This window comes from Hyalella azteca, unplaced genomic scaffold, assembly GCF_000764305.2.
Source record: "Hyalella azteca isolate HAZT.00-mixed unplaced genomic scaffold, Hazt_2.0.2 contig4447, whole genome shotgun sequence".
In the NCBI taxonomy this organism is placed as follows: domain Eukaryota; kingdom Metazoa; phylum Arthropoda; class Malacostraca; order Amphipoda; family Hyalellidae; genus Hyalella; species Hyalella azteca.
The window spans coordinates 397,260-409,750 of NW_025934661.1; the positions used below are offsets into that span (position 1 = coordinate 397,260).

General features: G+C 37.1%; 1 protein-coding gene across 2 annotated transcripts; it reads right to left on the bottom strand.

The window, feature by feature from the left end:
* Positions 1–1,110: 1,110 nt before the first annotated feature.
* On the bottom strand, positions 1,111–10,964 carry LOC108665468 (probable arginine--tRNA ligase, mitochondrial). 2 transcript variants are annotated; one of them, XM_018152223.1, is made up of 14 exons: positions 10,804–10,964; positions 8,958–9,044; positions 8,202–8,344; positions 7,526–7,644; positions 6,973–7,093; positions 6,426–6,581; positions 6,049–6,250; positions 5,446–5,693; positions 4,954–5,073; positions 4,271–4,380; positions 3,679–3,806; positions 3,186–3,337; positions 2,702–2,776; positions 1,111–1,834 (listed from the first exon to the last, which is right to left on the bottom strand). In XM_018152223.1, exons 1-14 carry the CDS (start codon positions 10,837–10,839, stop codon positions 1,684–1,686), a joined length of 1,848 nt encoding a protein of 615 aa, XP_018007712.1. In that variant the 5' UTR covers positions 10,840–10,964; the 3' UTR covers positions 1,111–1,683. The 2 variants fall into 2 exon arrangements, with proteins under 2 accessions (XP_018007712.1, XP_047735976.1); XM_047880020.1 differs by lacking the exons at positions 7,526–7,644; positions 8,958–9,044; positions 10,804–10,964 and having other exon boundaries at positions 8,202–8,323.
* Between the last annotated feature and the right edge of the window lie 1,527 nt (positions 10,965–12,491).

The window sequence follows — 12,491 nt, forward strand, 5'->3', positions numbered from 1 at the left end:
AGGTCAAAATATAATATCGTCAGCTAGGCGAAAGGTCTCAATTATTCAAAATCTAAAATTATTTATCCCCACAAGGGGCGGAAGGTCTCAGATGTCCAGCCCGCTGAAGCTGGCTCGAAGGAAGCAGCGTTAGCATCTCGAAGAGACGAAGTGACAAGGAGGGACAGGTGAAAAAACAACAGAAACGAAGACACTCGAACAAGAGGTCGCTTACACGGGACGGCGTCCACCCGCACGAGAGAGACAGAGAAGGGAAATGTAAGGAATCCTACCTACATAATAACTTAATGTAAGGAATCCTACCTAAATAATAACTTGACCCAACAACTGAGACTTGTAGTCAGACACCGCGAGCTCAGCGGTGGGGCGCTCAGGAACAATCCCCCTAGGAGCGCGAAATTCCATAGGACTTCTGGTGAGATGTTTTGAAAACAGATGATGGTTCTCGAAATAGTGAATGGATCGATCTTGTAGCCGACACGGCATCCTAACATTATCGTCATTTGTCTACATAACATAACATAGTGATCTCGGCGCTGAAGTGTAGGCCTGGTGCCGATTCTTTTCCTTTTCGTGCCTTGTTCACAGAAGATCTAAAATCGTGTCATTTGACCGGATCTTTTCATGACTGACGATAGTTTGAAGTAGCTACTAGACTTCCACCGGGTTCGATATGGTGCTAGGCATTTCAAATCTGAACATATATTTTTCCATAGCTTTATCTAGTCTGTTGTCTATATCACGTTTTTCTTCTCTTCCGAATGTGATCCCGTCATTCGCGGACAGAATGCAACGCTTCTGTTTGGACAACGGAAACGACATGGTTAGGCAACCCACATCGCAAAATGAGGTTTATGAATGCGACTATGATGAGAAAAACAACATCAATGAGCGTTAAATCGAACCAATAAGGCTGAACGCGCAAGAAAATCGAGCTGACGATCAGCTGTGTCCTCTTCTATTCAGTGGCAGCCATAGCTGACAAGTTCCGTGATTTATGTCGCTGTCCAGGTACTGCTATCGTCGTTTTCTTTTCTTGATGAGAATTGGATCACAAAAGCGTTATTATTTGAAAAGACAATAAAGTTTGGAGGATATGAAACAAGGGGCAAAAGGTTGAACATTTCTATTGAGATCAGTACAAAATTCAACAACCGAGTATGTACATGTTCACATATATAAATAATCCCTGCACGGTTTCATTGCTTTCACGGTGAGATTAGTAAGGAAGATCATGAAGCATGAAACGTTGATAGTACTAAGAAACCATCCACAATACATGGTAATTTTTTCAACATTTAATCTCGCAACCATAGGTGATTAGTATTATAAATTTATTTCACCATGAAATTTATTCAAGATATCAAACCGTATTTGCAAGTGACAAAAGCAGCCATCAGTAGTGCTGCTACACATTCGAGATTCTCAAACATTTGTCTGCCTTTTAGGCAAAATAAACATAAATACTCAAAAAAGGGAAGTCTAATTGCCAAATTGAAGAATGAAACACGAGGACAGGGGTTTAGGTATAAGATTCAAGAATCTATAGTACCTATGGCCTTCCATTGTAGGATTTCGATCCCGGGATTTTACACGCATAAATTTCACAATTACTGTAAATTCTTCATGGATTCGGAGCCATCTAGCATAGTTTCACGGATCAGAAGTCGCTGAGTCCGTCAATCACATTTTGTCGAGAGGCTGAAGTCCCAGTAAGGTTAGTCCGGCAGCCAGGGTGTGGCGCGCTGCAACGAACAGTGCCAGTCTGGCTTCCGCCACGTCGCGAGGAGCATCACGCACCTTGAGCTTGTAAAGCGCTTTATTGATGCTGTGGCTGTAGGAGAGAATATGACTAAAATAAAGCATTTTATTAATGCTGTTGCTATAGGAGAGAATACAACTAAACATAAAGCATTTTATTAATGATGTTGCTGTCGGAGAGACTATGACTAAAAATAAAACATTTTATTAATGCTGTTGCTGTAGGAGAGAATATGACTAAAAATAAAGCATTTTATTAATGCTGTTGCTGTAGGAGAGTACCGGTATACGACTATAAATAAAGCATTTTATTGACGCTGTTTGAATAGGAGAGATAATTAGTCAAAATAAAGCATTTTGTTGCTACTCTTGCTGAAAGAGAGAATACGACTAAGCCCAGTAAATCTCATTGGCTCGACCAGAATTTCTTGTTTTGTCATGGACTTAGTTGCAATGCATGACTTCCTTAAAGGTTTGAGCAATTAATGGCATTATGCAGTTACTTAGAACTACACTCAAGGGACATTTCACCCAGTTACGCCTTTAGAAAATAAATAGCGGTGATTCTGTTCTCAGCGGTATTTCTGGTTGAGATAAATAAATAGCACTGAAATTATAAACCTGCACTCTCTAGCAAAAAAAGTACCTACACAGAAGTGAAATTCCTAAACTTTCATATTCCTCCAAATCCATTAACAATTATATGAGGCAAATTAACAGGTTTCTAATTAGTAGTAGTATAACAAATAATATTATCTTATCAATTCAACATAATACATTAAAATTGCAATTATCTTCAATAATATATAATATATTATATTAATGTAATGTATAACTATCTCCAATTATATTCAGAAATTGTAAAAAACATGTGAAATGAAAATTCAGAAGCCAAAAATCTTTAGGTCTTTTTGCATGTAGGAAAAATTGTGAACCATACCTTAACTTGAAAAGGTAGGAGACCAGGATGTAGGGCTCGAGACTTTCGTGGAACTCATAAAGTATTTCCTCGTACCTGCAATGAATTCAATTATTTTATAATTAATTAGTTCCTACAATTTTTAAATCTAATTATGACAGTTTTGATAGCAAATAAAAATTCTGATTTACATAGGCGTAGAATTTGCATGAGATTGTCAGTTACTCGCATCAATGAACATCAAATGTAATCGTTAATGGCTCCTTTAAATGTCCTACTTTCACAACTCAAACGACTTCATTTTCAGGTTTAGAAGAGTACCTGTCTAGTGAGTTCAATTTTGGGTTCAATGACATTTAATTAACACTACCTACGTTAGGTTCGATGACGCACACTCAACACTACCCATTCTGAAACTTACTTAGCAAGAAATTGAAACTAACTTAGGCTCGTTTAAACTTACTTAGCAAGAAATTGAAACTTACCTAGGCTAGTTGAAACTTACTTAGCAATAAGCGCAACACAGGCGAGGGCCGCGGGCTCTGAAGCAAGGCTCTGCAACTGTGCGTCGAGATTGAGCGCTACGCCGCAGTTCTGCTCCAGCTGCACCAGCCTGCAGTGCGTGTACTGCAGCCGCACCCCCGTGTCTCCGGTGCTCTGAAGGGACAACATAATAGTCATACACTTGAAAATACTTAACCTCTTTATTGTGTAAGCTAGTAAGGTAATATAGTCATGAGAACAGCTCGATAATGCGGCGCACCCTGAAGGCAGCTATATTATTAGAAAAGCTGTTAGTTAAGGCGATGCGGTCCTGAGGCCCCCCCTACTAAGCACTGCCTGCCAGGAGAAGTCGTAGTCCTTGTGAAAAAAATATTCATACACTTAGTAATACTTAACTTTTTAATTTGGTAAGCTAGGCGACACAATGAGACGCACCCTGAGGGCAGCAATGATTATTAGAAAATCTGATAAGACGATACAGTCATGAGACGCACCCTAAGTGCTGCCTGCCAGGAGAAGTCGTAGTCCCTGTGCCGCCGCTGCCTGAGGTCTGCCACGACGATGGCTGACAGCGCTAGAGCGTCAGCCGCTGCCACGGCGTCGTTTCCGCTCACCAACGTCGCTGCACCAACAATCGTAAACAATTAATTTTTAACTTTGATACGATAGTTATATACTTGAATTTTTTGCAAGAGGAGAATATGATTTTCGTTTATGGATTTTTGTAAGAGATACAAGCATCTTAATAAAGAATACATGCAATGTCATCAAATTATTGCTCTTTGCGTAGTTTTAAGTCGTACAAATTAAACTAGGCATGAGCAATAACAAAGAGATTTCAAGCCAGTTTTGGGAAAAATCCTCCCGAATTTGTTTAGAAAAATCTACTGCAGTTTTGACTATAATCAATAGTATGTATGTTGACTATAACATTCGTTACTAGGAAATCAGATAGGAACAGCATAGCCGATGGCAAATGCATCTGCAAACAAAGAGCTATATGCAAATCGTATTCAAGAAATAATCAAAGCCAGACAGATTTCAAATAACTCAAGGGTTAATCTTGTGATGAGGATTCGTTCGTACTGCTTGTTTGAGTTTGTTGCTTCATCATCAGCTTGCGTCCGTCATCGAGGAGGTCGCTCAGGAATAACGTCGAGCCCTTGCGGCTGCTTAGGCCTTTAATACGACCGAATCTACAAAACAAATGGAAATTAACGACAAGAATGCTGTGCTTAGTAGAAACTTATTAAGAGCATACCTGTTAGTTACTAGTGCTGCAAAGCCTGCTATAAATTTCAGATATTGGCAGTGGCTTTGCCGTTGCCATTCAGCGGTTTATGAATTTTAGTATAAAAAATATAATTAGATCCAGACGCAAGATAAATTATAGGACAAATTTCACGCAGGATAAATTATAGGACAAATTTCACACAGAAATTTGTTCTTTCGACGACTTCTGGTGCAGAATAATCTTATTATCCATCGAATCTGTTACGATAACTTGAGCTATATTGACTGTAGTACATTTTAGTAATTGACATTGATATATTCTTTTACTTTATTTTGCGTTTAATTGTGTATGGTCAACATTTTAAAATAATTATATAGGAAGACTCAGCAAAAAATGAAATATACTAATAGAATTCATCCATAAAGCAGGCATATTAAACAAACAGTGAGTCAGCAACAAATGCTGTTGAAGAGATAAATGGGTCGATTAAATAAAGATAATATAATTCTATTTCAGACGGTAGAATAGCAATTACCGTACGTGTCGCATCCGGCGAGCCCAGGGATACTGCAGCGCCGTAAGGGCACTGAAGAGCGCTCTGAAGTGGTCTATTTGAGTCATGTCCACGACGTAGTAGTGATGGTCGAACCCGAACCTGTAAGTTCGATTAGAAGATAAATAACAAAGATTTCAAGATTTCTCATCGTTTGTATACAAATTTGACTATTGTAATGTAATTTTGTAATATTTTCTCAATATCAACTCATTGATGAACTATAAATAAAAGGAATCATTCTTTCGTCGTTCCCACTGGCATTTTTTATGCTTTGTACGCATGATTCCACTTTTTCATTCTCACGAGCAAACATTTACCTTATTCAGTTCAATCACATGAGCGTCATTGCACTGATAGGTCGTTAGACTAGCCAAAAATTTAATGCTTAATTAAACCGATTTACATTTGGGAATTTCCGCCACCTCAGATTTATGTACTAGTCCCCTTGACCGTATGCACAACAAACCTCACTTTTGGTAGCGATCTACAGCAGCCGCGATGTCTCGGGAGAGGTAGATGCTCGAGCCGTCGCTCTTAACGACCGTGACTTTGCGGCCGGGGGTAAACTCGTACATTTTACGACCGTCCTCGTGCAGTTCAAGGAGACCGCAGTCCTCCATCTGCCGCAGTATCGCTGCACAACTGGCGGCTGGGTAGTCGCTCTCGCCGTGATACTCGTCAAAGCTGATACCTAGACGCTTGTATGTTTTATTCAGATCCTGTCCAGAGACACAATACAAGCTTTATTCAAGTTGCAGCATAATAGAAAGCAGGATTGATAAGTGAATTGGTTTAGTATAGTTCTATCTCGTGCTCAATTAGTAGAAATTAATATCTTCTAGTCTAAAATTATTCGCAGTACATCCAACTCAAGGTCCCATGCATTGGAATCACAAAATCTATCATCCACAGCACTTGAACACAAATTTCCAAAATGTGTATCGAATCTGTGAGAAATAGATCAACATGTCCAAACTCCACATACATGTATCCTCGATTCAATTCTAAATCTCCAACAGACCATCTTAAGTCAATAATGTAGAACATCAATCCTTCTTTACTTCATAGGCGCACTTTTACAGAGATGTCTCTGAAGAATCTCCACTGCTCCAGCGCCTGTTCATCGCCATGTTCCATTCTAGAAAATAATTGAGATGCCTCTGCGTGGACGTTGGGGTCTGTCTCTGCCTGCTTGTTTGCCCACACATAGACTTCATATAGCTTCTTAATGGGGTCTTCTAGAAGGTCTGAGCGGGTGATGGATCGAGCGTCACAACTGGTAAAACAATTCCAGTTAGCGTCAAAATGCAAGAAAAAAGTAACCGGCATCATAAATACAAGAGCAAGCATCATGAATACCAGCAAGAAGGATACAAGAGAAAAGGTGTTGGCGACATGTGAGCAGCATTATAGTTTTTGCTGATCAGTTTTGTTTGAAAATAAATACTTACCCATACTTAAGGAGACCGAACTGAGTGCCCCAGTCACCCAGGTAGTTGAGTCTGATGACGTGGTGACCAAGCGCTGCATGCATGCGGCTCAGACAGCCACCCAAGATTGTGGACCGAAGGTGCCCAACATGAAAAGGTTTTGCAATGTTTGGTGAGCTGCAAGATCAAAATATTATTAATAATAAAAAGTTCCTCTTTTTCATCTAGCAGAGAAAAATAAATTATTGAATATGATTTCAGTCATGAGCATATAGTAATCATAACAATGGAAAATCGTTAAATAAAATTGATTTACCATCGAATTGACATTTACCTATTTACTGGGCAACACATTTCCCTCAGACATCCCTCAAAACATTATTAATCTTTTAATCTTTTTTTAGTGACTTGAATTGGTGCAAAGGATTGCCTAGGAGAACAACAAAAAAATCAAGTATACATAGCTAGTCTAAAGGATAAAGCTTTCTTAAACTTTCTCGATTTTGAATACTATTAACAGGAACAATTTTCTAAGAAGACTATAAGTAGCCGTTGGCAAATAGCAGACCTGAACTCAACCACCACACTTTGCTTGGGGATGAGGCTCAACAGATCGCTCTGATGCCAGAAATTTGAAGGCTGTTTGAGCACATTTTGAAGCACCTCGCAGCACGGCTCCCCAGCCGGTACTGAAACAAAAGTAAACAAGATCTCATTACAATCAATTGCTATTTGCTACTAAATACCTACTGGAATACAAAAAGTCAAATATTTGACCAAAATTGCCTCAAACAATCTTACAATTTAAAACCAAGAAGATCTGAAAAAAAGAATACAATCACATGAAAGAAGAGCTCCAAATAGTTACTTAATCAATGACAGGTTCCTATTTATTGCAGGAAATATCATTACTGTACTTTAGTTGATAAATAAGGATACCTCACATGCATTTCAAAAGACAGCCTGTAATTATTCAATGCAGTAAACATTTCACAAAATACCTACATAAAGATTTTATGAATCCTCTTCACAATAATTTGTCTTCTAAAGTGTATGTTTCCCAGATTGCATCACGTGCATTTTCCAGTTTGAACAAAATGACAACAAAAAGTCTAACTGACCTGTAAGAGAAAGTAGCATGTCATCATCGTTTGGGTGAGGGTGGACATAGGCAGACAAGAGCGTGTCATCAGTCTCTATTTTATGTACAAGAGAAGAGCCAAGGTCTTGCAATTCACAACTGAAAACAATGAGAATCACAATTAAAGGACAGGCATCCTACTAAAAGAAGCTTATGAAGCCTAATGAAAGAAAATGTAATACATTATCATAAAAAACACTAAAAAGGTAACAAAACAATCACAAATGAAACCAAATGTGCTACTAACTTGTTTGGTTCCGATTTATTTCATGCCTTGAACAATAATACTGTAGAAACAAAAATACAATACAGCCTGATAGGCTGCCAGAACTTTCATTAATTCCTAAAAAAGGCATTTAACTGTAACATGAATAATACTGAGTTTATAGAAAGATGAAATTAGTACTTTTTAACACTAAATTTGGCTCAATTTTTTTAGGAAAGTGATTTCTTGCAATTAATTTTGAAAAATTTACAGGGTGTAACTGAAAAGTATCACTCAAGAAACAAAGAAAGCTAATATATGCTAGTGGAATGTCAATACAGTTCAGTAACTGAACTTGGCTAGTACTGAAAATTTCATTTGTACACATACAAAGTATATTTTATTCGATTATATATTAAGAATCAAGAAAGGCAAAAATTGTAATACATACACTTTAGATCTCTGATGAGATTCACAGGGAGGGTTAGAAATGAGGGCATAGTTTAGTTTTTTCAGTGAGACATCAAAACGAAAGCAGCCTTGAGCAGAAGTGTTGTTGCATGGAGCCTGTAGTGTTGCTACCTTTGGGTTTACCTGTAAAAATAAAAATATATGATATTATTCTGACTCTAGAGAAGTCAAATTGATAATATAATATTGATCATGGGGGTTGAGAACTCAACAACAATATTGGAAAATAGTAGTGGCAAATATAGCTTAAAATAAATGGAAAATGAATAAAAATGAAGCATGTAAATAAGCCTGCTATTGACTCCAATTGATTGACTAAATTGATAGATATACTAAATATTAGACAAAATTGATATAGATAGGGTGGAAACTTAGTTACCAATTCAAACACGTCAACTACTACTACTTCCATTTTTCAAGTATTGAAACCATTCCAGTTCTAAAATTGAAGACTAATTCTAGAGTCTACTCCATTTTTTTTTAATTGGAATCATCTATTAAATATTCATCTGTTTCTCACCACCACAATAATCACCTATTTCTCAATACATTAAAGCCATTTCAGCCATAGACTCAGGATGCTCTAATGAAGTAAAACATTAGTTATTTCAGAAGAATACAACAGTGATCAAATGAGCAGTACCTATATAACTAGTGTACCGTAACAACATGTGTATATGTAACAGTACGTATCAGTGTAATTCAGTAGCTCAACTAGTACTAATTAACTGTTCACCTTCAAGAAGGTTATTAGGTGATCAGTAAGTTTTCTCAACTCAGGGACAGAGGAGCCAATTTTCATGCCAGAAATACCACGCTGCACCTGGACAACAATGTGAGGGTTAGTGTTTATTAAAATTCATAAGCTTATATATAATATGAACTCGTGAAGACATGTTTTCCCAAACTCATCACTGCATAGTTGCAAAAATAATCACTATGATTATGGTGAACCCTTTATCCAAAATATATTTCAGAACTTATCTCACTTTACCATCAGTAACCTGTCAGATTCTTGGTGGAAAATAATCTTAATATTAATTTTAATTTTCATAAGCAAGCAAAAACTTTAATTGGATTAAAATATATAAGGCTGATTGAAGCATATAAATATAAGATAGAATATGATATACATAGATACCAGTATAGGTATATAATTATATTTTCACTTATTCAAATTGATTATTTTGTACCCAATGACCTATGAAAATTTCACAAAAAAAAATTAAAATAAAAAGAACTTGACCTGGCTGGATGGCCTGGACCTAATCCATGAAGAAAGGAGAAAGGTGTATAGCAATATAAAGAAGTGTTTTATAGAACACACCTAAACCCTAACTCCAACCCTAACCTAACAAAGTTGGTATTTTTAGACGGTTTGGCAATGTAGTTTATTTTTTTCCAGTTTTTCAGTTCAAACCAGTTACAGATAACCAGATGCAATTTTGTCTGGATTTCTAACCCCTATTTCGTAATTTTACAAATCCAGTCTGGCTATTGATGAATAAATGACTTAGTCAGAAAAGATGGTGTTAGGGTTTAATAGAGAACATAAAATTTGTAATTTTTTCAATACACTGAATAGAGAGATGGCATTTTAATGATAATGATTAATTTTATTGTACAATTGTCACCATTGCAGGTTTGGTAGAATTCTTTATTATACTAAATTACTAATTGTCAGACTTAATTGATAACAATTCCTTAACAAAGAAGCAAAAAAAATAAACTTTCAATAACCAATAAATATTCCTTAAATAATCAAAAATGTTATAATGATATCTGTCATACCGGTACTTGAGTTCAGTGATTGAGCTTGATTCGATTCCTGAATTGAAATCTTGCACAGTTAATATATGCTATTCCAAATCTGTAATATTAAGCAACATTTTTGAAAATTTTTAGGTAAATAGAACTTTTTATAAAGACTTTTAAACATCATGATGAAGAATGTGCCATTTTACTTATTTAATACTGAAGAAATATGATATGGTAAAGGCCATTTTAAAAGGTGCCAACCATTTTTAACAGGTTTTTCTGTACAAATAAATTATTTAATAGGTAGCTTGTAGAAGCATTGTGGAACCAACGTAAGTAACTAAGGAATTTCCCAGTTAAAATATTTATTGATTTATTACTATCAATTTCGAAACTCCACATATTTCTAAAGGGAGTTGTGATGAGACCATGGGGATGGGGTCGAACTGTTGAGTTTAGACCATTACAACTTGCAAGAGGGGCCCAAGGGCCAAGGGCATGGGGCCTTGCGAAGGGTTAAGACCGACGCACGGCGGTGGACCGATAAGTACTCACAATAATTCCCTGCCACCATGTGTATAAGAATTTGGGAAAACATAAATTTGTCAATTCATTTTGTCTATATTCAACCACCAGAAGTTACTGTAATTACATGATGATTTATCCTCTGGGAAACACCTTTTCTATCATTTATTTTATTACATATTTATCCAAAGCATTTACCTACACACAAATAATTATTAACACTTTCAAATTTTCATTATACTTAAACTGTTAAACATGAGTTACACTAGCACACTTTCGAAATCTTTAAATTATCTCACCTTCTTAGCTATTATCTGACGTACTTTTGTAGACATTATCAGGTTAAACTTTCATACTACAGAACTCTTGACAGGAATTAAAAAAAAACAGTTATTTAGCTACACAGTTATTAATGACAAGCAACAAGTTATGTCACTTAAGTGCAGTCTCTGTGCCATGTGGAGTGGCAATTTGTGTGGGTCGCAATAAACGCTCCAAGTATGAACGCGTTCAAGAACAGACTAGATACAGCTATTAGCTATGGAAAAATATATATTTAGATTTGAAATGCCTAGCACCATATTGAACCTGGTGGAAGTCTAGTAGCTACTTCAAAGTTCAAACTATCTTCAGACTTCAGTCATAGAATAGAATAGAATAGAATAGAATAGAATTGTTGGCGTTGAAGAAATAGGCCCATGGCCTGTTGCCAATTCTTGAACTTTTCGTGACTTGATTCACAAGGGATCCAGCCTGCAGCCTTTGTAACCCAATCTTTCCATAGCTGACGATTGATTGAGATAGCTGCTGGACTTATTGCCTGGTCCATAATTTGCTATGCATTTTAAGACTGAACATATGCTCCTGCATAGCTTTGTTGCCTTTGTCTAGTCTGTTTTTGAAGATGTTCATACTTGGAGTGTCAACGATGCTATCAGGGAGGCTGTTCCACATGTCGGTGACTCGAAGCGAGAAGAAATGTTGTTGCATGGATCATGATGGATGTGTTCCAAGTTCCAACGCTGTTCTTGTTTCAAATTCTAGTAATCCTTCTGGGACCTTGTATAAGCCATGAGTATACTTGTATACTTCAATGAGGTCGCCACGCAGACGTTGATAACGGAGGCTTGGAAGCTTCATAATCTTTAATCTTTCCTCATAGGACTTGCCTTTCAAGCCCGGAAGCCGGAACTATCCTTGTTGCGTGTCTTTGAACACTCTCTACTAAATTTTTGTCCTTTTCAAATTTTGGTGACCACACGACGTTTCCAAACTCTAGGTTTGGGCGCACGACAGCAACAAACAACTGCTTCATTGTTTCTGCATCTAGGAACTCGAAAGAGCGTCTGATCAGTCCAAGTTGTTTATTGGCTTTATTAACTTGACGGTCCGTCTTGACCTTCAATATGCTTAGAAAATTTCAACTCATTGTTGATATTAACTCCTTAATCCTTTTCCGTTGTCGAATTCGACATCATCACTCTGTCGTTGCAACCGTGTCTTCTCATACTGTAATCTTGCTGTTCATTATTCTTGCCAAGGTGGATAACTTTACATTTGTCAGCATTAAAACGCAGCTGGCAGCTGCCACTTATCAGCCCAGTCAACCAGCCTGTCAAGATCACCTTGCAACTGTATTTTTTGCGACTTATTCTTCACTGCATTATAAATTTTTGTGGCGTCAGCATACATCGAGCAAATGCTAGACACAGCTTCTGGCCCACTGTGCAGAGAGTGGATGAATATTGCAAGATCTTTGGTGATGCTTCAGTAGCCAAATTTTCGCCTTCAGAAGATCTTGCCGACACATTTAGATTGAAATTCTTGCATTTAATATATTTCTCAGTCTTCGGCCAACTATTTAGAAAAAAAGTAAGGTTTCCGGTACGTTGGATGGATTACGATGCAGCGAAGCTTGTCCGGAAATAAGTTGCGATGAGTTCCCGCAAAAAATGTAAACAACGTTTTTTTGATTGCGTAGTTTCGG

What these genes read in the sequence shown, in the direction of transcription:
- LOC108665468 (XM_018152223.1), bottom strand. Translation starts at nt 10,839, where the DNA reads ATGTCTACAAAAGTACGTCAGATAATAGCTAAGAAG. An exon ending in GTCAGATAATAGCTAAGAAG is followed by an intron (nt 9,045 to 10,803) that starts GTGAGATAATTT and finishes ATTGTTGTCCAG; the next exon opens with GTGCAGCGTGGTATTTCTGG. An exon ending in TGTGTTGCGCTTATTGCTAA is followed by an intron (nt 2,777 to 3,185) that starts GTAAGTTTCAAC and finishes AATTCATTGCAG; the next exon opens with GTACGAGGAAATACTTTATG.